This window comes from Sciurus carolinensis, chromosome 4, assembly GCF_902686445.1.
Source record: "Sciurus carolinensis chromosome 4, mSciCar1.2, whole genome shotgun sequence".
NCBI classification, from domain to species: domain Eukaryota; kingdom Metazoa; phylum Chordata; class Mammalia; order Rodentia; family Sciuridae; genus Sciurus; species Sciurus carolinensis.
The window spans coordinates 150,363,847-150,391,432 of record NC_062216.1 but is presented as its reverse complement, the minus strand read 5'-3'; the positions used below and the strand labels follow the sequence as shown (position 1 = coordinate 150,391,432).

Sequence of the window (27,586 nt, the reverse complement as noted above, 5' to 3'; positions counted from 1 at the left end):
GCAATTATTTTTCTATTTAGTCTCTAAGTTTTAAAAATAATAGTGAACTACATTCATGGTTGGAAAACAATGTCATTAGAAAAATTAAGTTACTCTGTAGGAATTATTCAGAAGGTACTATGGGTCTTAAGAAATCATTTTTTGCTATTGACCAACCAAAATGTAGGCTTTTTCACAATTTGTAGTTTTGTCTATATTTGATAGATGAATAAACAGAATGAAAAATGGCCTCAGATCTGTACAGAGATTCCTCAAAAGACTAGAAATGGGTGTGGACGCTGCCCCGCTCCCATCAGCCTCCGGCCTGCTATCTTCTTGACACCAAACACCATGCCTTCAATTAAGTTGCAGAGTTCTGATGGGGAGATATTTGAAGTTGATGTAGAAATTGCCAAACAATCTGTGACCACCAAGACCATGTTGGAAGATTTGGGAATGGATGATGGAGATGATGACCCAGTTCCTCTACCAAATGTTAATGCAGCAATATTAAAAAAGGTCATTCAGTGGTGCACACATCACAAGGAGGACCCTCCTGCTCCTCCTGAGGATGATGAGAATAAAGAAAAGTGAATAGATGATATCCCTGTTTGGGACCAAGAATTCCTGAAAGTTGACAAAGGAACACTTTTTAAACCTATTCTGGCTGCAAACTACTTAGACGTCAAAGGTTTGCTTGATGTTACATGCAAGACTGTTGCCAACATGATCAAGGGGTAAACTCTTGAGATTCACAAAACCTTCAATATCAAAAATGACTTCACTGAAGAGGAGGAAGCCCAGGTACACCAAGAGAACCAGTGGTGCGAAGAGAAGTGAAATGTTGTACCTGACACTGTAACACTAAGAGGATTGTTCCAAATACTAGTTGCACTGCTCTGTTTATAATTGTTAATATTAGACAAACAGTAGACAAATGCAGCAGCACATCAATTGTATTAGAGTAATATTGTCCTTATTGCATGTGTAGTTTGAGTACAGACTCCAAACCTATGAATTTCTTCTAATATGAAAGCTTCTTTTTTCTTTATTCTGAATAAAACGGAACTGTGGTTCTCTGTAGAAAGAGAACCACAGCATTATGGGCTTTCCCTTCTTTTGTAAAGCAATTTCTGCCGAGTTTATTGTCCAGTTAACTTTAGTGAGCTTTTAAAAGTTGACATTATAAATAAAACAACTTGCAAAAAGTTAAAAAAAAAAAAAAAAAAAAAAAAAAGACTAGAAATGGACCTACCATATGATCTAGCCATACCACCTCTGGTCAGCATACGTAGCAATACACGAATACCTTGTTTATAGCAGCACAGTTCATAACAACCAGTTATAGAACCAACCTAGGCATCTGTCAACAGATGAATGGATAAAGAAAATGTGGTATATGTACACAGAGGAGATTTACTCAACCATAAAGAAGGAAATTATGTCATTTGCAGGAACATATATAACTGGAGAACATCTGATAAGTGATCAGATAAGTGATCTCTAAGTGAGATAAGTCGGACTCAGAAAGTCAAGGGTCCTGTTTTCTTTCATATGCAAAAGCTAGAGGAGAAAAAAGGAAAGAAAAGGGGCCTCATGAGAATAGAAGACCAGTAGAAAGGGGATGAAGGAGGTAGAGGGGAAGAAAAGGGTAGGTCCAGGGAATGAAATAGATGCATGAATGAATATATTACAACGAATCCCACCATTATATACAATTATAAAGCACCAATAATTTTTTTAAAGAAAAATGGCCAGACTATTCCAACATTTAATTTCACTACTGCAATTTATTCTACTACATATTGTCAACTAATGTATACCCAAATCTCTGCTAATTAAGTGCTTTCAACAGTCACTCCCTCAGGACGAGATGTTCAAATTGAACCCTATGCGAGAGTGCCCTCTGGTGGTTCTAGCAATCATGCTTTTTATGTTTGAAGTGGTGTTACTCCCTCATCAATGAAGTATGAGAACTGGGTAGTTTTTCATGAAGCTGTTTATTCAATGGAAAGGCCCATCCTGCTTTATGTAATTTTTAAGTGTCTGCTAAAACAAGTAACTGGACACTTCATAAAAATGTTAGTGATGCTGGGCCCAGTTGTATACACCTGAAATCCCAGCTACATGGGAAGCTGAAGTAGGAAAATCACAAGTTCAAGTTTGAGGCCAGCAGGGAAACTTAGGGAGAACTTATCTCAAAATAAAAAAGGGTTGGGGATGTAGTTCCATGGTAAAGTGCCCCTGAATTCAATCCCCAGTACCCTAGTGGCAGATGGGGGTGGATGTTAGTGGTAGGGGATGACAGATTTCTACGGAGTTGGGGGTGGGGGGTAAGAATGGGGGAAGTGATGCTGCTGATGGAATGTTTGTTTAGCAAAACTAAAAATCAGCCATTTATGAACACCAAAACTCCACCAACTACCATGTTAATCTATATTTCCAGTACAATAAAATTAAAGTTAATTCTCCAAAGCATTGACATGTGAGTATGTGGTTTGGGCATCTTGGAGTTGAAGAAAATTTGCATCATTTTATCTTGGTTCAGTTCTTTTTTTTTTTTTTTTGTGGTGCTGGGGATTTGAACCCAGGGCCTTGTACTTGCAAGGCAAGCACTCTACCAACTGAGCTATATCCCCAGCCCAGTTCTTTATTCTTTCTATATTTATAACATAACTCAATCTTTTTAAAATTTTAAGTATAAATAAACCTGGAAAATGCGAACCATTTCGGTGGCTGGGGCTCAGTGGTAGAGCGCTTGCCTACCTGTGAGGCACTGGGTTCGATCCTCAGGACCACATAAATATAAATAAATAAAATATATTGTTCCATCTACAACTTAAAACAGGAACCATTTTGAAAGATATATCAACACAGTTGGCAAATATTTTAGATTATCAAGTTTATATCAAACATTTTTATTCTTTCCAAAAAATTAAGTTAAAAAAAGGAGCCACTTAAAAACATTTCCTTTGGGTAGTAGAGGGTAGCCATTACTAATCATTTCCTTTTATCTCTCTTATTTACCATTCTTTACATTTTACATACCACTGGGACTTCCAGTTAAATTTCCTTTACTGAAAGAATTAAACTATAGACTTTGAATGAAAAATTATTTTCACATCAACTTTACAAATATCAAAAATATTTTGCAAGTCTGAATAAAGCACTTCCCCTCCTTCTTAAAAATTCCTCACCTGGGGCTGGGATGGTAGCTCAGTGGTAGAGCACTTGCCTGGTGTGTGTGTGTGTGTGTGTGTGTGTGTGTGTGTGTGTGTGTGTGTGTGTAAAGCACTGGGTTCAATCCTCAGCACCGCATAATAAACAAAACAAAGTTATTGTGTCCATTTACGACTAAATTTTTAAAAAAATTCCTCACCTGCTTCAAAGAAATCACAATGCTTCTAAAGATTCCGTGTATGCAGGTTAATCTGTTAACACTGCTGTAACTGTTTAGTCTGGTGAAACATTTTAATCTAAGCTGCAACGGTTTGCATGTATTCTGAAACTGGCTTTTTTTAAATTATTTTTTTGGTCTTTGGGATTGAACCCAAGGAGTCACATCCACAGCCCTTTTTATTTTTTTTACATTTTATTTAGTTCTGTAGTGCTGGGGATCAAACTCAGGGAGGGACTCATGCATGCTAGGCAAGCACTTTACAATGAAGATAAATCCCCAGTCCAGTCCTCTTTATTTTGAAAAAGGATCTTGATAAATTTCTCAGGCTGACTTCAAATTTGTGATCCTCCTGCCTCAGCCTTCCCCGTCACTAGGATTACAGGAGTGCATCACTGCATCCAATGCTAGTGTAATTTTTAAGACAGAAAAACAATCCAAACTAATTAAATAATATTCTTTCTAGAAACATCTCTAGAAAAGTACATTTTTGGGTGAAGAAGATCAACCCATTTGTCACTGCAAATGCACCGAAGAAGCCTTTGGAGCCTGACAATTTCGGATCCTGGCTCTCCAGTCTGCTAGGTAGAGTACAAGTCCCTCAACCTTATCTGTATAATGAGGACGATGCTCCTTTAAAAACAAACAAACAAAAATAGTTTGAGTTGTAGATGGACATGAAACCTTTATTTTATTTAGTGCCAAAGATTAAACCCAGTGCCTCAGACAAGCAAGGCAAGTGCTCCACTACTGAGCTACAACCCCAGCCTTGATGCTTCTTATTAAAAGAATTGTGAGAATGTAATAATATAGGCAAAGAGCCTAGCAGACAGTAGAAACGGATTAAAATGTAACTAATTTAATTATTTCCTAAAAGCCAATGGAAATGCTCCAACATCTGTTTTCTGGGTTATCCTTGTAAGTTTATTCTGAAAGGCAATTTGAAACCCTCTTCCTGAAATCAAGAGGGAGGGAAGAGCAAAGGCATGGGGAAGTACTGGGGAGCAAAATCTAGCAAATTATGCTATGTCCGGGTACAAATATACCACAGTGAACACAGCTTTTATATGTACTTACAATGTAGTAATTAAATAGAACAGAGAGCAAGCAGATGGGGGAGGAAGAAGGGGAAGGTTCAATGGAATGAAACTGATCAAATTATGTGTAACAAATACAGCACAATGATTCCCACTATTATGTAAAATCATAATGCACCAATAAAAATAAATTTTAAAAATGTCTTCAAAAGAAGCATGGGTATTTTATTAACCATATTTATACTAATAACAATGTTTGCCTCTTAATGTAAAACTATTCATACTAGACACATAAAAATAAGAGGTAGCCTTTAATACCTCAAAAGGAAAATAAGATGAAATAGTTTCTCTAAATAAAAATGTCAAGTCCAGGATTAACAAATACATATTCTAACATATGAAAAGACATTTTATTATTATTATTTTACATATCACATATTAGTAAATACACCAGATTGCATTTTCTCAAATTGCAAATGAGACACTGGATAACATTTTTCTTTGATTCTTCCAAGAATCTCAATATCATCTGTCTTTTGGAGGATTCATTTTCTTACGACGTCTGTGATACCTTGAAAAGAAGAATATATCTGAGATAAATTATTTTAATAAAGGTTTATCACTTCTGACAGAAAACTTAAATTTCTATGATTATTTTGCTATTTTTATTAGAACCATTTGAAAAAAAATCAATGAAATTTTATAAATACATTTTTGAATACATCTCAGATATTTCTTAATAAGCTACATTCTCCCATTATAAAAACTGCTTCCTATTAATTAAGCATTTTGGAAAAATTTCTTTCAGATCTTAAGGACACTTCTGAGGTAACCTGAGTTAAAAACTAAAAATAATTTGTCTTGGGCTGGGGATATAGCTCAGTTGGTAGAATGCTTGCCTAGCATGCAAAAGGCCCTGGGTTCAATCCCCAGCACCACAAAAAAAAAAAGGAAAAAAATTTTAAAATCCTACAAAATGAACTGTCTCAAAGTCACAGAACACAAGGGTGATATACAAAAAAATCAAAAATCAATTGTATTTTACATACAATCAACAAACCATTGGAAATTTAAAAATCTAAGATGATTTATAATCACATATCTATACATAAAGATGACATATTTTGGGATAAGTTTAACAGAAAAAAACACACAACATCCATACACTATAACCTATAAAACACTGTTAAGAGAATTTTTTAAAGATCTAAATAAATGGAAAAATATGCCATTTTCATGAATGGGAAGACTGAATATTAATAAGACATTAGTTCTCCTGAAATTGATCTACAGACTGAAAATCCTAGCAGGTTTTTTATAGAAACTGATAAGCTAACTCTAAAATGTATAGGTCAATGCAAAAGACATAGGATTACTAAGAAAGTTTGGAAAAATAACACCACAGAGGGCTTTGCCTGATTTTAAGACTTATTTACTGTAAAGACAGAGATTAATTGAGCAAAATTACCAGGACCAACATATATGATCAACTGACTTTCAACAAAGGAGCTAGACCAATTCAATGGTAGAGCGCTTGCCTAGTATGTGGCACTGGGTTCAACCCTCAGCACCACATACAAATAAATAAATAAAGGTTCATCAATAACTAATAACAATATTTTTTAAAACAATGAACCTCAACTTATGCCTCACACTGTAAACAAAAATCAACCCAAGATGGGTGTGGTGGCACACACCTGTAAATCCTAGCAGCTTGGGAGGCTGAGGCAGGAGGATCGAGAGTTCAAAGCCAGTCTCAGCAAAAGCAAGGTGCTAAGCAACTCAACAAGACCCCCATCTCTAAATAAAATACAAAATAAGGCCAGGGATGTAGCTCAGTGGTTGAGTGCCCCTGAGTTCAATCTCTGGTATCCCCTCCAAAAAATCAACCCAGCCCAAATAGATCAAAGATCTAAATGCTAAAAGCTAAAATTATAAAACTTCTAGAAGAAAATCTTAGTGACTTTGGGTTAGGTAGAATGTTTTAAGTAGAACATGAAACTCCTGAATTACAAAAGCAAAACTGTGTGAATTAAACGTTATCAAAATTAAAAAACACTACCGATCTTCAATAGCTGCTTAGGAAATGAAAAGGCAAGCCACAGACAAAATATTTACACAGCACATAGCTCACACAGTACTTTAATCCACAGGTCTTATACCTTAATAAGACAACTAATCTACTTTTTTTAAAAAAGAGGTAAAAAACTCATACACACACACACACACACACACACAAATACCCACCACAAATGTACAGATGGCCATGTGAAAAAAATGTTCAACATCATTATCATTGGGGAAAAATAAATTAGAATCACCACTACTTACCCAACAGAAGGCAAAAAGTAAAAAGGCAAAAATACCAAGTTTTGGGGTGGATGTGGAGCAATTAGAACTCATATTCACTACTGGTGGAAATATTAAATGGTTCAGTCACTTTGACAGTTTCTAATGAATTTAAATGTGTTTTTATCATATGACCCAGTAATCTTACTCATAGGGATCGGCCCAAAAGAAGTAAAAACATGTCAATACGCTGACTTATGCTTGAACATTTCCACAGTTCTATTCATATGAGTCAAATACTAAGAAGAACTAAAAATGTTCATCAACTGGTAGATAAACAAATTGTGGTCCGCCCATAAAAGAGAACAAAAGAAATAAAAAGATACAAACTCTTGATACATGCATATTTCATTTTAAGACTCCTAATATTGCCTTCAGTCTTTCTTCCCTTCAGAGGATTTTCATATCCTCAGTGACTTGGTTAAGAGCAATGATTACAAAAGATTGCAGCAATATGGGAGATACCAGAAGGAAACAAATACTGAAAGCATTTACCAAAGTTCAGGGTTAGAATAGGTGTTGGAGAGGATGTGGGGAGAGAGGTACACTCATACATTGCTGGTGGGGTTGCAAATTAGTGCAGCCACTCTGGAGATTCCTTAGAAAACTTGGAATGGACCTACCATTTGACCCAGCTATCCCACTCCTCGGCCTATACCCAAAGGACTTAAAATCAGCATACTACAGAGATACAGCCACATCAATGTTCATAGCTGCTCAATTCACAATAGCCAGACTGTGGAACCAACCTAGAAGTCCTTCAATTGATGAATGGATAAAGAAACTGTGGTGTATATATATATACAATGGAATATTACTCAGCTATAAAGAATAACGAAGTTCAGGGTTAGGCTTAAACTCAAATATCTGGATAACATGACAAAACTAAAAGATAAATTTGAGAGATTTATGAATCTCGGAAAGAAATCTTAGAATACGGTAATAATTTAAGATATGGGGGTATGGATTAGCTTGCTAATTTGCTTTCAGTCACCCTAACATACAATTACAAATATAGGTAAAAACCCAGAGCATGCATAAAAACTGAGTACTAAATAAGAAAGAAAAATTAAGGAATCAAAGGAGATAAGAAATAGAAGCAGGAATTTAAAGACCCTGTTGGCCAAAAAAACAAAAACAAAACACAATTTTTTCTTGGGAAACTGATACAGAAATATCACCTTCAGTATTGAGATTGTTAAAAGAGGGGCTTTTTTAGACAGGAAAAGGTCATGTTTTATTATAATGAATCAAAAACTTTGGAAAGAAGTCTAGTTTGAAATAGTCTAAGGACAATGATACTGGTAATAAGACTGAGGGAAAAAAATGTATGGCAGAATAGGCTGCATGTTATCTACACAGCAACTGTAATTAAAGTTCTCAGAGTGAATTTCACCAAGATGTACTGTATGAGGCAGTGCCTTGGGGAATCTCAGGCATAACTAAAGTTAAGAGAGAAAGCATCTTTTAAACTAAAAAGTGAATTGAGCTCTGGGATCCACAGATCTATTCCTTTGAGAATTGTTCCTACCAGATGATTCACAGACCCTTAAAACTCAATCAATAATGGGTTCATCCTCCTCACCACCAAACCTGTTTCCCCCCCCCCATTCACATAAATGGCACCACTATCTACCCAAACACCCCAGTCAGAAAGGTCTCTTATCTCTTCCCTCTCTCCCTATCATATATCTACTAATGCTGATTAAAGTTCTTAAATACCAATCTTCTTTCATTTCCCTTCTTTCTATTCCCAGTGGAAGTCCATTTAGATCATCAACATTTTCCACCAGACTATTGTTAATAGTCTCCTAACACATCTCCCTAACTCTAGTCTTTCCTCGTATCACTTTATCCCAAATACAGAGCCTTCTTAATGTTTTTCTAATGTATAAATGTTGTATAAGTCAGTTCATGTCTTAAAACTGCTCAGCACAAAACCCTTCCCAATACCCTTCCTACATTCCTGCACATAATCTGGGTTCCATCCGATCTGAACTATGGCAACTTCCCCAGCATACTTTATCTCACATGCTGTTCCTTCTGCCTACAGAGCTTTCCCCCCACTCCCCGTAGGTATCTCTGAACCATCCTTCAAGAGGCTTTATCACCCTTGATTTTAATTGTTTGTTTACTCCATTATCATCGTTGCTTGAGTGTAAATAACTTACAAACAGGGATTGTGCTTCTGATCATCTAGCACTTAGTAGAGGAGACTGATGAATGTATATTCATTAGTTCCATAAATGTAGCCTGTCACAAGTGTGGCAGTTACACAAGTGAATGAGAATAAAGTTTGCTCAAACACTTTTTGTTTATATTTATAAACAAAAAATCCTCATAGTTTGGTCTGGAAGATGATAGATATGAAAGAAAAGATTCTGGGCCGGGGTACAGCTAAGCATTAAAGCACTTGCCTAACATATATTAGGCCCTAACACCACAAGAAAAGAAAAAGAAGATTCAAATAGGAAAATTAAAGCCAGAGATAGAAGAACTGATATGAGAAAAAGGCAACTGTAGTTTCTAAAGGGAACTGAGAACAATATATACTGTCGAATTATTTGCCGCATACCAACTATTTTTAAAAAAATACATAAAGGTCTGAGAATAAGATTAATTTCTTAGTAGGAAGATAAAAATCACACACTAATTAATGACTATCATAGAATAGCATTTTCAAGGACTTTTATAAAATTCACAGAAAACCTTGTTTAAATTCTCTCATTAAAACAAAGAAGCATTATTTCATTTTAACTATGGTATATATGTTGATATAAAAGTACAATATAGCTGGGCAAGGCGGTGCATGCCTATAATCCCAGCTACTCAGGAGGCTGACATGGTAGGATCACAAGTTTGGAGCCAGCCTTGGTAATTTAGTAAGAGTCTGCCTCAAATTTTTAAAAATAAAGAGTAGGATTAGGGACATAGCTCATTCAGTGGTATTGGGTTGAGTCCCCAGTATGGGGATGTGTAGGAGGCGTGGTATACAACACAGTATTATAGTATACAAATGTACTTGGGGTTAACTTTCTCATGCAGAATACCATTTCAGAAATTGTTAATGGAAGGATAGTTATGTGTTCCTTTAGCATATACAGTCAGAATTGAAGAAAAAAAAAAATACTTACTGTCCATGAGGATACCAACGATGCTTAGTAGTAAAGAACATTTTGCTAAGTTTTTCTATCATGGGTCCTTGCTCAAGGTGTTCCTCTTTTTCTTCTAATCTGGTTTTTAGCACTTGATCATGTGTTTCTTCATTATTGTGCACAGGATCTGGTTGAGGGATAGGCTACAAAATAAGTAGTAACAAACAACATCAAAATGTAGAAATGTTACCCAGGATTTGACTGAGTTACAATAAAACAATTTCCATACTCAATAATTCATTACAGCACCTCAGGGGAGGTAAACAAGTTATCAGGAACAGTTTTGCTTAGTTGTATTACTCAACAAGGTAAGAAATATTTTTCTTGTCACAAATTTTGAGATTCTTTTCCAATAATAAAATTCTTACTTGGGTTTTCTTTTCCCAGTAATAAAGTATGTTGTACTTTAGTTTCTATTTTCCATAAGTATAAATTGGAACCATTATTATTTCTTTAACTTAAAAGGTTACAGTTATATACATATCATTATGGTGAGCTACAATGAAAAAAACCTTTCATTGAAAATGAAAATTCCTGCTGGGCATGGTGGTAATGTTGTAATCCCAGTGGCTCAGAAGGCTGAGGCAAGAGGGTTGCAAGTTCAAAGCCAGCCTCAGCAACTTAGCTGAGGCCCTGTCTCAAAATAACATAAAAAGGGCCAGGGATATAGCTCACTAGTTAAGCAGCCCTGGGTTCAATCCTCAGTACCAAACAAACAAACAAAAAACAAAAAACTGACAATTCCCATATTCAATGGAAGCAGAAAACTTTTCACTGTTTTCACTTCAGACGGTTGAAATGCCATCAAATGATGCTTCACAATAACGTGGACCATTTACCCACCAAGATATTAGTTACTAAATTTGCATTCCCCAATGCATAGGAGTGATAAAACGTATTCCCATCACTAGCAGCAGCTCACTCAAGCCTTTACGAAACAATGACTTGAAGCCAGGTGCAGTGGCACCTGACTATAATCTCAATGACTCAGAAGAAGGAGGCAGAAAAATATTCAAGACCAGCATGGGCAACTTAGTGAGACCGTGTCTCAAAAAAACAGAAGAGGATTTAACTTAGGTAGAGCACGCTGGGTTCAATTCCCAGTAGCACCAAAAAAAAAAAAAAAATCACTAACTTGGTCTGAGGATGCAGTTCAGCAATAGAGCATGACCTAGTAGGCACAAGACTCTGGGTTTGATGTGCAGCACAGTTGGAAAAAAAAGAATTACTGACTTGGATACTCAAGTTATCTATATTTTAATGGTATTAATGTATGTAGCAATAACAATCATATTCTATTGATGAAAATGATACATTAATAATGATAACATGTATAATGGTAACAATGCCTTGCTTTACAAATAACCATACATAATTATAGTACAATAAATATATGACTTTACAATGAGATATGAAACGCTTGCACAGAAGCTTCTTTATATTCATACACTATTACTGACAACTATGATATCCTACCACGGTATTAAATATTGTAACATGCTTACATTAAGCTTAAGTTCAGGAAACAATAAGACCTCTGTAAAAGACCATGTGTGTGTATGTATGTGTGTGTGTAAATATATATATATATATATATAAGCAAGTGGAGGGGCACAATTGAATAAGTACTTCAGAAATGCAAAGTAATGAGGATATCAGTGAAAGTGGAAAGGAGTCAAGTCAGAGTCTAGTAGATAGTCTATTATTAGACAGGAGTTTATGAGGGACAAGAAAGATGAGTAAGTGATGGAACATAGCAAGAACACTTAAGAGATGATTTTAACAAATCTTGGGATGTCAGATTATGAAAAGTCTTTAAAAAGACTAAAAAGAAACCACTTACCTATTAGTGGTCTAGTTCTCCCTCCTAACGTAGGAGAGGAGGAAGTATAATGAAGAGGTTTAAGAACATGTGCATTCAGTAATTCTGTGGCCTTGGGCAAATTATTTACACACACTTTCCCTTTCTGTAAAATCAGGAAGTATTATCTGTCTCATAAGAGTTTAATGAGGATTAAGTGAAATAATTATTTATTATATGAATAAATTTATAGTATAAATATAGTATACAGTATGCTTTGCTGTCCCTCATAATCTAAGAGTTTAATAAACAGTAGGTAGCTATTTACATTTCTTTTAAGGCCCCAATCAGCAATAAAGTGATATAAATACATTTTAAAGAGGAAGCATTCCTTGGACATTTAATGTAAATGTTAAAAGATTATCCCTTTTGTATAAAGTGAAATATTAGTAAGGGTCTTTGTAAATTATTATTATACCCTGAGAGGTACTAGTAAACATGGGATTAGAGTATGAGAGTTGTCAGAATCAAAAAGGGATCAATTGTGTCAAACCCTAACAGAAAAATAAGGACATAAATAAAGCTGAGAGTTTCAGAAGCGGATCTCGTGCACACATTCCTGATAAGAACAAACACAAGAGACTCTGCCAAAACCACAACCTTGCACAAAGGCCACTGTAACCTTACACAAAAAATTACATCATCAGGCCATCTGCCCAAAAACTGCCTGGTCAACCTTGGACTGAAGCCACCCTTGTTATTGATCCTTGTAGCCAAGGATTGTTTCAAAACAACTTTGGTAGTCCTCTTCCTTTTGCCTCTAGAAACTTCCCCTTGTCTCAACCTCCTAAATATACTCACAGCTGACTATGGTCTATGGCGTTTGTTCTCTCACTGCAATACTCTGCTATTTAATAAACTATATTTGGAGAATTGATTCCCCATTGTTAATTAGGTTGATAGAGTCTGTAATTAACAATTTTCTTTAAGTCTTTTATAACTGTTGCTAAAGAGTAAATGTTTTACATATTATCAAAGTTAATGTCATGTGTTAATAAATGCTTATTATGTCTTCCTATTCCTGAGCAGGTCTAATTCTAATTTATCAAAAATTCTTGTATGGTTTTTAAAAAAATGTCTAGGTGCATAGATAAGAAGATATTGAGATTAATGGATTCTTTAAGGTCTATAACAAGTGCCCCTGGGCACTCAGAATTATTTTATGCAGTACTCCTTGATCAAACTTCAAAGAAGGGAATGTATTTTAATAAAACAAATGAAATAAAACAGAATGTCAACTTTATGAAATATTCAGAACTGTCATCCTGAAGTTCCCTTGATTTTCCTAAGAATTTTAAAATTTGGGGCTGGGGATATAGCTCAGTTGGTAGAGTGCTAGCCTTGCACTTTGGGTTACAAGGCCCTGGGTTCAATATCCAGCACCACAAAAAAAAAAAAAGAAGAATTTTAAAATTTGACTTCCAAAATTTTCCACAATATCAATTACTAAAAAGATGTACTTGCTAGGTGTGATAGTGCATGCTTGTAATCCAAGTGACTTGGAAGGCTGAGACAGAAAGATCACAATTCAAGGCAAGCCTTGGCAACTTAGCTAGGAAAAAAAAAAAAAAAAAAACCACTGAGAACATAACATAGTTGGACCTGTGGGTTCAATCCCCAGGAACAAAAACAAAAACAAACAAAAAAAAACCCAACTTATTTTTGTTTACATTTTTACTTTGTTTTTCTAAATCATTATTTTTTTGTTCCTTGGGTAATATCATTATTTTCCTAAACCAGTAATCCTAAGCTCTAAAAAATATTTTTAGAATATTAGTAATTTAATCAAATACACATCAGGCAGAAGTAAAAAGGAAGACCTTTTAACCTGACTCTATGAAAAATAACCAACAGGTTTTAGATTCAACAATGTTGGATATAAGCCTCAAATCTTCAAGGAATATATAAGGATGGAAGAGAAATGAACTGGTGGTTGGTAAATGACAATGAAAAAAGATTGATGGTATGGTTTGATGATATGAGTTATAAAGCTAGAAATCATAAGAGAAAGGAGAAATGATCTGGATGTGACAATGAAGAACTGTATTATACCTACTGTACCTCTCAGCCCAGTGGCAATAGGATGTTGGAGACAAACAGCAATTATTTAAAAGGGCTGCTGGGGAAACAGTGTCCCCAGTGAACAGTCAGGTCTATTACAGACAGAAGGTAAAGGCAGCACTCAGGAAGAGGTGAAGATTAGAGAAGATTTTATCAATGATATTTAAGTTCTAATATTACAGTGGGGAAATTTTCAGAATTGAGGACAAAAGGGTCAGATTCAGGGATGTAAAGAGTGATCTAGGAATAAGAGGCTGGATGCTGAGAAATAACCTGACAGTCCTAGGCTTCTTTCGAATAACTGCTACAAGAAAAATGCAAGTCACCAAAGATACACAAGACAATAACAGAAGAAGGCACAATATATTGTGAGCTGGACAGTATATGGTCCCAGATTCAGTGACTGAGGCCCATTTTGTACACACTGACCAAAGAAATGAAAATAAATGAAATAAAAAAAAGCACTGGATTAGTGCCTATATTATCTGGCTAGGAATGCACAGGAAGGCAGACAAAATGGTAAGATTAAAAAGTGGAAAACAATGAACAAAAACTAGCAATTTAGTTTGTCAAATTAACCAGCACTCTGGTCTAATGATTTTTAAAAATAGGTGCCACTGAATGTATCATTATCTAATTATTTTCTCCTCAGAGAGCAAACTGGCCATTATCGAATATACTGTATTAAATAGAAAAAAAGCATTTTAAATGCAAAATAATTAAAAAGGCTTAAGTCAAACTAAAATAAATTCTATTAAAGACAAAAACAAAACAAAACAAAACCTCTTCTATCTAGTGCCCTGGCTTTGCAGACACAGGAAAAAATTAAACTGGGTCACTTAAAATATATACTCATAATAACTAATTAGAAAAAACTATATAAGCTGGGTACAGAGGCACACACCTGTAATCCCAGCCACCTGGGAGGCTGAGGTAGAAGGATCGAGAGTTCAACCTCGGCAACTTAGTGAGGCTGTAAGCAACTCAGTGATACTGTCTCTATAAAATATAAAAAAAGCTGGGGACAAGGCTTGGTGGTTAAGTGCCCCTGGGTTCAATCCCTGGTACAAAAAAAAAAAAAAAAAAAACTAAATTAAAAAATTTTCAGATAAACAAGTTGTACCCCATTTGTTTACAATGAATCAAAATAAATTATAAAAAAGTTTATCAAATATTAAAAAGATTATCAGAACCAACAGTATGAAAGTTGTGAAATACTCTAAAATGAAAGTTTTTTGAATAAGCCATGTCCCCAGCCCCCAAATGTATTAAATAATAATATGGGATAGTATGAGATAATATGTTTTATAGTTTTATACTAGATATACATAATCCTTAACCAGATATCAATGCAATTTTTTAGACCAGAAAAATGATGTCATCACTGCATTTACAAAGTTTATTTTGTATAATGAGAAAAACCTTTAAAGAAAAAAAAAAAGAATCAAAACAGTTTTTTAAAAAAGTCAAAAGAAGATAAACCAAATGAAGGAAATCAGGCCATTCCCTTCTTTTTGGATATTTGTAATAAGTATGAACGTTACTAACAGAAAATTTAAAACTATAGGAGATTTTTTCATACATACTTTTGTGTGTTCATATGGGATATCCACAGAAGGGTGGTAGCACACTATTGTTCTGCCATCAGAAGTCAAAGCGAGCTCTACTTTGCTGAAAAGAACATTTTAGAAAATAGAGTCATACTGTTATTTATGACAGAGCAAAACTAATTAATAACAAAGAAGATGCTATATCACTGGATTGGCAAACCTGGTAACCTTAAAATGGGAGACAACTCAAGACTATTTCAACTCACATTATTTCATCATGACTTCAAGATTAAATACCATGATGTCACTGCAATGAACATTTCAACTACCAATGATTTTTTATGAAAAATAAAGTATTTTTTAATGTATTTTTTTAGTTGTAGATGGACACACTACTTTTATTTTATTTATTTATTTACGTGTGGTGTGAGGATCAAACTCAGTGCCTCACACATGTCACGCAAATGCTCCACCACTGAGCCCCAGCCCTGGCCCAGGATGGAGTCTTACATAATGCAAAAATCTTATATGACTCAATCTAATTTTTAGATTCAAAAAAATGTTACCTAGTCTAATTTACCACTAACTACTTAACATAGTACTCATTAAATGTGTAATTAAAATACATCAAAAGAGAAGCAGATAAGTTTTTACTATAATTTGCAATTACAAAAATCACATGGCTTTAAGAAAAATGTCACAGTTTCTGCACAAGAGACTTCTGTAGAGAACAAAGACATTGTTAGGTTGCTCTTAATTCTTAGCATGGTGATTGGCATTAAATAAAAGGTACTGTATTAAAAATTTGTGTAATTTAGGATTATTCAGTGTCAAATAAAAGATAAATAACAACTTAAACTAATAGATATGAACCTAAAGAGAAACAGTATAAAAACTAACTTCTCTAAAAAGCTAAAGCATGCTTCAAGAAGACAGCATTTCTAACAACATGTCTGTCTTAAAACAAATTAAATATTCACTGAAACACAATGATAATGATATTTAAAACATTTATAATCCCAGATACTGAGTAAATAAGATCATGGAAATAATTTTTAAAAACAAAATTAAAGAAAGAATAATCAAAAAAGCAAGCAGAAAATAAAATTAAATCATTTCAGATACAGCTAAGACTGTTATTTTTTAATTGAATTTTAATACATACCAATTATAGTCATCTGGAAGAGAAGAAAATGTAGATTTTTGACAAACACCAGATAAAGCTCCGTCTGCAAAAACCCAAATAGTAAAAGAGATTTAGTTAATTGGGGCATATGTTCTCACATAAATTTAAAGTTTGTTTTACTCATTTAACCAATGTACTATTTATTGTGAAAAAGGTTTGTAGAAGGAGTCAGGACTGAGTCCCTACCCTTAAACGGGTACAGGCTGCTGGTAAGAAAGAGACAAGAAACAATTGCAACATAATGGTAAGTGCCGTTAGCATGGGTAAGCATTGGGAGAGAAATGGCACAGGGACAGGCTACCAAATGCAACTGTGCAGGTTCAGGAAAGCCTTTCCAGTGGAAATGATGTCTAAGGTGCTCTGAAGGAAGAAGGAATGAGGAGGTGACAAGGGGTGAGTGGTGTTCCTTTTAGAGGAAGCAACAAGAACAAGGACCAAAGATGAGAGAAGACAATAAAGTATTTGGGAATTCTAATCTTTCCAATAAAGAACATAAAGTATTTAGACATCCCAAGGAGCATAGTTTATAAATGGAGAATGGTACATTTTGATTAAAAAAAGTTAATTTTTAACAATTTCAAAACATATTTTCCTTTTTTAAATACTTAGAAATTCAAGAGCTGCAATTACTTTAAAAATCTGCAAAAAAATCTTTTTATGTTCAAAGAAAGAATATTCTTTAAATACAAAAAAAAAATTAGAGGTACCTCATTTTTTTATATAAACATATATAGTTAGTTTTTTTTGTTGTTGTTTTTTGTTTTTTTGGTACCAAGAATTGAGCCACATCCTCAGCCTGGTTTATTTTTTACTTGGAGACAGGGCCTCACTAAGTTGCTGCAACTGGTTTTGAACTTGCAACCCTCCTGCCTCAGCCTCCTGAGCCACTGGGATTACAGGCATGCACCACTGCACCTGGCAAGCTCAGTGTAATTAAAAGCAAATTCTTAAAGTGTCTTGGCTAAAGTCAAGGATCAATGTCTCAAAAGAGCGTCTTGTTCCTGCTGCATGGGATGATGAACTATCCTACATTTCCCATCTCCATTGTTCTGTCACATCCTCAGTATAGAACACCATCCATACTTTGTTCAAATACCACTCATCTTTCAAACTGGTATATTCGTCGTCCATGAAATCCTCTTTACTCTCTCCACCTGCTAACCTCTATCACAGGGGAGTCTCTTTTACATGTCCCTAAATCAATGATTCATATGACATTGCGATATCTTCTTTGAAACCCCTTTCCCCCACTGCATTAGGTTTTTTTTTTTTTTTTTTTTTTTGGCATTAGTTATTATAAGAACTAAATGGATTAATATGTTTTAAAAAAATATAAAATTCTACATTTCCATGTTGACCATATATTTGGAAAAGTCTTAAATGTTCCTTCTAAAATATGGGGAGGCCCTTTTATATTTTTATTCCTTGTACTTTCTCTCAAATCGTGAGTTTTGCTTTGCCTCCAATCTTAATGTCCTTCCCTTTCATATAAAACATATCAGTAATGATACTTTATCTTTGATAATAATATTAATGATAATAATTGTGTAAATGAGCTTCATAAAAGAAGTTAGTTAGTCCCTGATTACTGGGATGACTAAATGATAATGGAATGATTTTCTTGGGTAACCTAAATTAACTTTGACTAGATATTCTGACAATGATTCCAATCCACTCATATGAGTTCAATAATGACTGATTTACCCTCTATCATATATATTAGGCACTAGGGATACCAAAATAGACACAATACATATGCAGGGGGAAATGCAGGGAAAAGTTAATAATAATTTTTAGTTATTCAGGAATGGAGTAACTGTTTCTCAGATATATAAAGACTAATTGCTGTTTTAAGGCATGGGCTGTGTAAAAACAGATTAGGTCTGACTTCTCATCCACTTTGGTTCTTATAAAGGTAAATAGGAGGCTGAACAGCAGGGGCCCTTCTCCCAATTCTCAACAACAAAAATGCTCCTAGAAAATCAAAAGATGAGTGAAATTTTTGTTCTGACTTCTTATTTTAGTTTATAGCTAATCTAGAGCAATCTCCTTCTGTATTTAATTAATTATAAGTTGATTATAGTTTGAATGAAATGATAAATGTTATAATGCTCAGAGTCCTAATAAAGCGGGGGAGAGTGGAAGAACAGTCTGCAGGAACACAAGGTTTCCTATAAAAGGATTTAGTAGGGTGTGGTGACACATGTCTGTAATCCCAACAACTCTGGAGGTTGAGGCAGGAGGATTGCAAGTTTGAACCCAGCCTCAGCAACCTCAGCTAGACTCTCAGCAACTAAGTAAAACCCTGCCTCAAAATTTAAAAAAAATGAGGGGACGAAGCTCAGTGGTAAAGTGCCCCAGGTGCAATCCACAGTACCAAAAAAATAATAAAAATAAAAAATAAACAAAAATAGGATTTAGTAAACTTTTGAACACTATTTTAACCAAAGAGCTTAGTAGGCAAACCATTTTTTCCTTGCCTCGATTGCCCCCAAATTACCTATTTATTACTTTTTTGCCCTGATCTTCAAGTAAATCTTTCCCCCTAACTCAATAAACAAACTTTTAATTACAAAGAGTAGTAAACAGAAAACATGAAGGAGAGATTAAAGTCAGGCAGAGATGTATAAAAAGTTAGCTAACAGAGCTAAACATAAAAAAAGCATACCTACTGTAGCTTTCTAACCATATCTACTTTAGAACTGGGAGAACAGAATATAGGAAAAGGAAGCTGGGCATGATAGTGCATGCCTGTAATCCCAGAGGCTCAGGAGACTGAGGCAAGAGGATTCCAAGTTTAAGGCCAGTGACTTAGCAGCATAGTGAGACTGTCTAAAAAGGTGGGTGGGAAGAGTGGGTAAACAGTACTATGAGACAGAGGAAAAGGAAAGCAAAAAGCTGGGCATGGTGGCACACAAAATTCTAGCTAATTAGGAGGCTGAGGAATGAGGATCATAAATTCAGGGACAGCCTCAGTAATTTAATGACAACCCTTCTCAAAATAGAAAACAAGGACCAGAGATATACCTCAGTGAGGAAGCACCTCTGGGTTCAATTTCCAGTACAAAAACAAACAAACAAACAACAACAATCAGGAAAGCAAAAACAGTCGTAGTTGGTTGAGAAATAAGATTTTGATATTCTATTTACATATATGGGTCCATGCTTTGAGTACCAAATATGTATTAACAGGCATTCAAGATAGTTAAACAGTTCTTTAGAAAACAAAAGTAGAAATTACACTTTTTTAAATAGCTAGGTCCACAGGAAAAAGCCAAGAATACACAAAAATATTAACAATGATTATCTTTCTTAAGATTAGACTGTGAATTTGCCCTTTATTTTGCAAAATTTAAGAAATAGTAAAAAAGTTACAGGTGTAAATATACTAAGTATAAATGTTTCAAATGAGAGAAGGTTACCCTTTATTAGTTCATCACCTAAAACCACTTGTGGTCTGCACAAATAACCATATTGGGGCCATATCTCCTCTGCGTTTGTGTATATGCACATATGCACCTGCACACAAACACATGGTAGATTATCTTTTAAACAAACAGACAGAATCACATGATAGATATTTTTGACATGCTTTTTTTCCTCTTCTATTTGGAGATCTTGCTATGTGGGAAACAGTGGCATGACAGTTATAATTAAGATGTAGCATAATTTATCCATGCCCTTTTGATTGACATTTAGGTTTTCACCCCTTTTTCTTTATTGCAAACATTCCTGCAAATAGGCATAACCAATAACAAGTGTGTTAAATATTTGGAAAAGTTTAAAACTCTTTGTAAGCATTAAAATTTAAAAAACTCACTTTGAACTGGAAATAAATGCTTCAAGAAAATTCTCTTTGATATCACCCATTTTAATGCTGTTGCTGCCATGGTGGTGTAAGATGATCAGATGATATGACGAAAGATGTTCTGAGGAGCAACCACCTTTAAAATCTGCTTCTAGGCACACCAATTTTTATTCCTGCTTAAAAGATAAAGAAACACATCAGTGCTAGCCGGGCATGGTGGCACATGCCTATAATCCCAGTGGCTCAGGAGGCTGAGGCAGGAAGATCCCAAGTTCAAAGCCAGCCTCAGCAACTTAGTGAGGAGCTAAGTAATTCAGAAAGACCCTATCTCTAAATAAAATATAAAAAAGGGCTGGGGATGTGGCTCAGTGGTTAAGTGCCCCTGGGTTCAATCCTTGGCACCAAAAAGAAGAAAAGAAAAATCTGGGCTACCTATGGCAAACTACAGGAACAAGACAGGAATCACTACCTAACAGGTCAGTCACTTGAAGCAAGGATCTTCAACAACTTTGCATTTCCACACAACTTAATAATAGGACAAAGTTCAACACCAAAATCTAAGATGAGAAACCCCAGACTATGTCTGTTATTATTTTTCTTAAATGCAAACATCTCAGCACTCAGTGCAGCTTTTTCCACTTACTGAATACTCAGAAAATGTGTAATTATTTTTAGAATCTGTCACTTACACAGGGTACACAGAGCGTCCCATTCATACTAGTGTGTCTGTACAACCTCCCAGGTACCACACACAAGATCTTATTACATCACTTAGAGTAGTATTGTTTCTGATTAAACTAAATATTAAACAAGAAGGCCTATCCTTGGCCTATTACATGCCTAGAGAAACACAAATTTCACCATCTTCTATGTACATAAGGTTCCAAGGTGCTTTCACCACCATTTCATCTTACTTATATTAACCATGTGTCGTTTCCTTATTTTGAATCATGAAGAAACACAAAATTGGAAGGGCCTGCTTCCAAGAATTTTAGAGTTGATTACTTACAAATTGGGAAACTTCAGGCAAATTATTAACTAAATGACCCTCCATTTTTTTCAATGGTAAAATGGGGGAAACGGCATAATCTTCATGAACTACTGTGAATAAATGATACAATTATTGTACCCTTGTGTTTAATTGACCTCAATGACTACTGCCCTTCCCCCAGTGAAGAGTGATGAAGGGAATTAAGACATAGCTCCTCATGGTGGTGCATGCCTGTAATCCCAGGGGCTTGGGAGGCTGAGGTAGGAGGATTGCAAGTTCAGTCTCAGCAATTTAGTGAGGCCCTAAGCAACTTGGTGAAAGCCTGTCTATAAATAAAATATTAAAAAGGCTGGGGGATGTGGCTCAGTGGTTAGGGGCCCCTGGGTTCAATCCCTGGAACAACAACAACAAAAAAGACACAGATCCTCCTATTTGCCAGGCTAAAATATGGAGGCTGATTCCTGGCACTGTCAGTACTTAAGCACTGCTAACCCCGAGTTCATTAGTGTTATTTACAGTTTACAACCTACCTTCTCTTAAGGGCTTTTGTTTTTGTGGTGCTGGGGATTGAACCCAGGGTCTTGTACATACCAGGCAAGCACGCTCCCAACTGAGCTCTATCCCCAGCGCTTACAACCTACTTTCGTAGGCACAATGTGTTCTGACACTCATAAATCTGTAAAGTGGGCATCTTCATTTTACAGATTAAGAACAAAGGCTTACAAACCTCAAATGATTAATTTGCTCTCTGTTCTCACCATTTAGTACGTGGCATGGGTGGAACGCAAAACCAAGTCTTCTGACCACAAGCCCAAGAACCTAACACTTTGGGAGTCATTAGGTTCCCTCTACCCGAGGCCGGCACACCCGGTCGAGGGTCAAACTATTCACCCCAAGGAGTCAATTTCAGAGTGCAAGTCCCTTGGCATGGAATTCCACCCCAAAGCAAAAGCCACTGAGAGCCTCAGAGGGTCTGGGGTTTGAGGAACAGACTCCCAACAGCACAGAGAATAGCTCTCAGGGAGAGATCCGAAAGACGTCGACCTGGAGAAGTCCCGGGAGCCGCAAGGTCAATCAGCTGCAGCCGGGTGTCGGTCAGTGCACTAGAGACGCTACAGGAAGCACGCGATCGCATGCCGGCCCTCTTAGAGGACGGAGTCTGGAGATGCCAACAGCTTCGTCCTGCAGGCTATGACAAGCGAAAGACCTCAAAACCCGTCGATAAGCTTTCTGGGCCTGTCGAAATTGGAGAACCTCCTCCACCAGAGGAGAGGGCAGCGGTTACCTTGCCAGCTACTCACCAGGAGACCGCCATGTTGCCTCAATCCGGGTCCTGTGAGTCATCGCCCCCGCGCCCTCCCGGCGCGCGGAGCACTCTGGGAACTGTAGTCCCGCGGGAAAGTGGCTCGAGCGCAAAGGACAGGTGGGGATCCGCGCCGCGATCCTCCCGCTTTTGGTTGCAGCCCCTTGGACTCACCATTGCCAGAGATGCGCAGAAGAACTAAATCACTGCCCCAGCACGCATCCGTAGACAGTAACAAGTACTATTTTATTAACTATGTCAATATTCAGAAAACCGCTAGGTTATTCCTTGGTAGAAATAAACTTTTATCTTGTGTAAACCACTTTATTTTGATTGTCTTTTACTAACAATCTAATACTAATCTAAATAACAGAATCAGCATAATTCAAATCACAGATGTTTCAAGAAAAATACATGAAAAAGATGAGTACTGCCTGCGTGCGCCTGTAATTCCAGAGACTCGCAAGGCTGATGCAGGCAATTTAATGAAACCGTCTCGAAATTAAAAGAAAAATTAAATAATAAAATAAAAAGAAAGGGATGTAGCTTAGTGGTACCGCACCCTTGGGTTCAATCCCCTGTGCCGAATAAAAATAAAAAAATAAAAATAAAAAGATTAGTACCGATGAAAATGTAAGGTCTTCCACATTATTAAGTACAATTCAGATCACAAATTATAATTCACTTTCCTTTCAAAAGCTCTATTAGGAAAACTCCAAATGGGACATTTATATCTTCTCCATCCTTAACCTAAAACCTTACCCTATGATAGGACCATCTTACTTTTCATTTGAATAGCTCCTAGGAGCTCAGTGAATGTTAGGGAGGCAGCATAGAAATTATCAAGTGAATTCTGAGACTCCCATCTGCCTAAATTTGAGTCTTTTTTTTTTTTAATTTTTTTTTTATTTTTTTTTAGTTTACATAGGGTAATGATGTTTATTTTTTCCCTTCCCCCCCACCCCTCCCACCCCTCTTTTCCCTCTATACAGTCCTTCTTTCCTTCATTCTTACCGCTCTCCTTAGCCTAACTCTAAACCTAACCCTAAACCTAATGCTAACCCCTCCCACCCCCCATTATATGTCCTCATCCGCTTATCAGCGAGATCATTCGTCCTTTAGTTTTTTGAGATTGGCTTATCTCACTTAGCATGATATTCTCCAATTTCGTCCATTTGCCTACAAATGCCATAATTTTATCATTCTTCATTGCGGAGTAATATTCCATTGTATAAATATACCACAGTTTCTTTATCCATTCATCAACTGAAGGGCATCTAGGTTGGTTCCACAATCTGGTTATGGTGAATTAAGCAGCAATGAACATTGATGTGGCTGTATCTCTGTAGTATGCTGATTTTAAGTCCTTTGGGTATAGGCCAAGGAGTGGGATAGCTGGGTCAAATGGTGTTTCCATTCCAAGCTTTCTGAGGAATCTCCACACTGCTTTCCAGAGTGGCTGCACTAATTTGCAACCCCACCAGCAATGTATGAGTGTTCCTTTTTCCCCACATCCTGGCCAACACCTATTGTTGCTTCTGTTCTTGATAATCGCCATTCTAATTGGGGTGAGATGAAATCTTAGGGTAGTTTTGATTTGCATTTCCATTATTACTAGGGATGTTGAACATCTTTTCATATATCTGTTGATTACTTGTACATCTTCTTCTGTGAAGTGTCTGTTCATTTCCTTAGCCCATTTGTTGATTGGATTATTTGTATTCTTTGTGTAGAGTTTTTTGAGTTCTTTATAGATTCTGGAAATTAGCGCTCTATCTGAGGTATGGTTGGCAAAAATATTCTCCCACTCTGTAGGCTCTCTCTTCACATTTCTGATAGTTTCCTTTGCTGAGAGAAAGCTTTTAAGTTTGAATCTATCCCAGTTGTTGATTCTTGCTTTTATTTCTTGTGCTATGGGAGTCCTGTTAAGGAAGTCTGATCCTAAGCCAACAAGTTGAAGATTTGGACCTACTTTTTCTTCTATAAGATGCAGGGTCTCTGGTCTGATTCCGAGGTCCTTGATCCATTTTGAGTTGAGTTTTGTGTAGGGTGAGAGATAGGGGTTTAATTTCATTCTATTGCATATGGTTTTCCAGTTTTCCCAGCACCATTTGTTGAAGAGGCTATCTTTTCTCCATTGCATTAAATTTGAGTCTTGATTCCCCCACTTCTTAACTATGTTATTTTGGGCAATTTATTTACTTAATATTTTTGAGTCTCAGTTTTTTCTTTGTGAGAGGCGGATAATTACGATGTTCTCTACTTCACAGTATAATTGAGTGGATCAAAAAGCAGAAAGTATGTACAACGCTTAGCAATGTACTTGGTATGTAGTAAGCATGCCATGCTAGCTAAAATTGTACCTTGTAAGTGCTTAATAAAAACTTGAATAATAAATTTTTATGAACATCTACCCCAAGGAGATATCTTATTTCTAAGGCATTAAAATAAAATCTTTCCCTTTTGACTATTAGGAATAATATAACAAATGTAATTAAAAATGAAAGTATATCTGGGCACAGCTGCTTATTCCTGTAATCCCAGTGGCTGGGAAGGCTGAGGCAGGAGGATTGTAAGTTCAAGACCAGCCTTAGCAACTGAGGGAAGCTCTAAGCAATCTAGTGAGACCCTGTCTCAAAATAAAAAAGAGGGGCTGGGGAGATAGCTCAGTTGATAGAGTGCTTGCCTTGCAAGCATAAGGCCCTGGGTTCAATTCCCCAGCACTGCAAATAAAAAAATAAATAAAACAAAAAAGAAAAAGGGCTGGGGATGTAACTCAGTGGTAATGCACCTCTGGGTTTAATCCCTTGTACCAAGAAAAAGAAAAAATAAGTTTAGTATAAAATAAACAATAATTATTTTTAACTTGAAGTTGGTGTATGTTAGGGTCCCAGCAGAAAACAGATGACATACTCAAGCTGGGATAATTCCAGGAGGGATTCTTCACAGAGGTATGAGTGGTATACAAGGAAATCACAAGTCACGGTAGTTAACCCCCACTTAGTTGCACCAGGTATTCCTTCATGTCCCCTCCAGGCCTGAAGAGACAGAGGCACTAGTTGCCAGACCCCTTGAGAGGAGCAGTAATCTTCAGATGAGGAACATAGCCAGCATGAGGTGACATTATGGGAGTACTTCAGAGAATATTTACCCTGACCTCTCCTTTCTTCCCCCCTTCTATGAATTAAGACTCAGTCCCACAAGACTGTCCTCCACTTCAGATACCAATCTGAGACTTAGATATAAATACAGATGTAGTGTATGTGGGTAATATATTCTCAAATCCACCCAACTGGACAATAGTATTATTAGGTGGCTTTGATAGGTTTGATTTACTTCAGTAAATCAAACACACACATATTTGTTCATATGTATATGTAGAATATTCTATATATATGCTATGTATATTTTGTATTTAAATACTTCATACTTCGTATCAGCCAGGAAGCCCCCAGAGAGAGAGTTGGGGGTGGGGAGGGAAAGGGGAGAGGACAAAAAATACCCTTACAGGGTACACTCCCAGTGACCTACTTCCTCCAATTAGGCCTTACCTCCTATGATTTCCACTGCCTCCCAATAATGTCATTAGCTTATGAAACCATCAATGAATTAATCCACTGATGAGATTAGAACCCTTATGATCTAATCAGTTCCCCAAAGTCTCACCTCTGGACAGTGTTGCACTGGGGACCAAACAGGGACCAAACCTTCAACACAAGAGCCATCAAAGGATATTCCAGATCCAAACCATAAGAGTTGTCATGTTTCAATTTATATTTTAAATGTATAAGAATTAGTTAGGTACTTGAAGTATTTATCAGAAAATTGAAGAACTTGAAAAATGAATATATTAAATTTACAAATACAATTTTAAATGGGTACATGTATTTAATTTACTCCAGGAATATTGTAGTTGCTAGTCTTATAAATAGATTAATAAGATTTATAAATTGAACTCGAAAGCTTAAGACTGACAAGACCTTAATTGTTGAAGTTTTCAATAAATTAAATTTTAATTAAAAACTAATCTGTGAATGCTCTCCTTGTGCAGGAAAACTGTCTCAAAGACACCAGAATGCATCAACTTATAGATGCTTTTGTTCTCATCTTTCAAAAATCACACCCAAGCAATGAGAACAGGAGTGGAAATCCACCGAGACAGAAGGCACTTGACTTGGCAGAATAGAGCAAACTCAAGCCTGCGGATTGCACCAAGGCTCAGGAATTGCTGCTACCAAGTGTTTAGGAAGGCAGGTGAGGAGGAGGCTGAAGACTAATGAAATGTCTGAAAGTTGGTATAAGGTGCAGCTGGACCTCAGACTTCTATACCCATCAGCCCACCCTAATCAGAAATGGGAATCTAAACCCAAGAGGCTCAGGACTCAGGAACACCGCCTAGAAGAGGGTAGAGGACGTGCCCAACAAATGGAGATAAGTCCCCTGGTTGTCTCCCTTGCGCAGCTCCTGAATGCCAGATCTGTTTCTTACCCCCATGTCTTCCCACCTGACTCCTTTTCTGCTTAAGTTAGCCTGAGTCAGTTTCTATATCTGCAATCAAAAACCCTGACTAAAATAATATTTCACACTTATTATATGGCAATTTCATTGATATGTCTCTTTCCCCTGCCCATAGGGATAGCTCCATGTCTAATTTTTGCTCATCGTTTTGCCTACAGAATCTGGTATAGTCCCTGTCACTTAGTGGGCACTCACTAAATGTTTATTGAATAACTGAATGGATGAAGCCTTCCTCATATCATAGTTACTCCTCACTTATACATACTCCTCACTGTATCTTATATAGCTCAGTTTCAGAATTTGTCACATCAAAGTGAATTAATTTGTTTAAATGCATTTTCCCTATTAGAATAAAAGATCAAAGACTAATAGAATTTAAGATCACCCACCG

The 27,586-nt window shown here is 36.2% G+C and overlaps 1 protein-coding gene and 1 pseudogene across 1 annotated transcript; one reads left to right on the top strand and one right to left on the bottom strand.

Annotated features, from left to right (window-relative positions):
* Positions 1 to 330: 330 nt before the first annotated feature.
* On the top strand, positions 331 to 819 carry LOC124983832 (S-phase kinase-associated protein 1-like; annotated as a pseudogene).
* A 3,794-nt stretch (positions 820 to 4,613) lies between these two features.
* Positions 4,614 to 22,695, bottom strand: Mrpl42 (mitochondrial ribosomal protein L42). The gene is made up of 7 exons (XM_047551729.1): positions 22,676 to 22,695; positions 22,419 to 22,563; positions 20,396 to 20,556; positions 16,555 to 16,618; positions 15,426 to 15,510; positions 9,897 to 10,060; positions 4,614 to 4,984 (listed from the first exon to the last, which is right to left on the bottom strand). Exons 3-7 carry the CDS (start codon positions 20,463 to 20,465, stop codon positions 4,939 to 4,941), a joined length of 429 nt encoding a protein of 142 aa, XP_047407685.1. The 5' UTR covers positions 20,466 to 20,556; positions 22,419 to 22,563; positions 22,676 to 22,695; the 3' UTR covers positions 4,614 to 4,938.
* Positions 22,696 to 27,586: the final 4,891 nt, after the last annotated feature.

Bases quoted from the DNA above. Each gene is read 5' to 3' on its own strand.
- Mrpl42 (XM_047551729.1), bottom strand. From the start codon at position 20,465: ATGGCAGCAACAGCATTAAAATGGGTGATATCAAAGAGAATTTTCTTG. The intron at 15,511-16,554 runs GTATGTATTAAA...TGTTCTTTTCAG, and splicing joins CTTCCAGATGACTATAATTG to CAAAGTAGAGCTCGCTTTGA. The intron at 10,061-15,425 runs GTATGTATGAAA...CTTATTTTGTAG, and splicing joins TCCCATATGAACACACAAAA to CCTATCCCTCAACCAGATCC.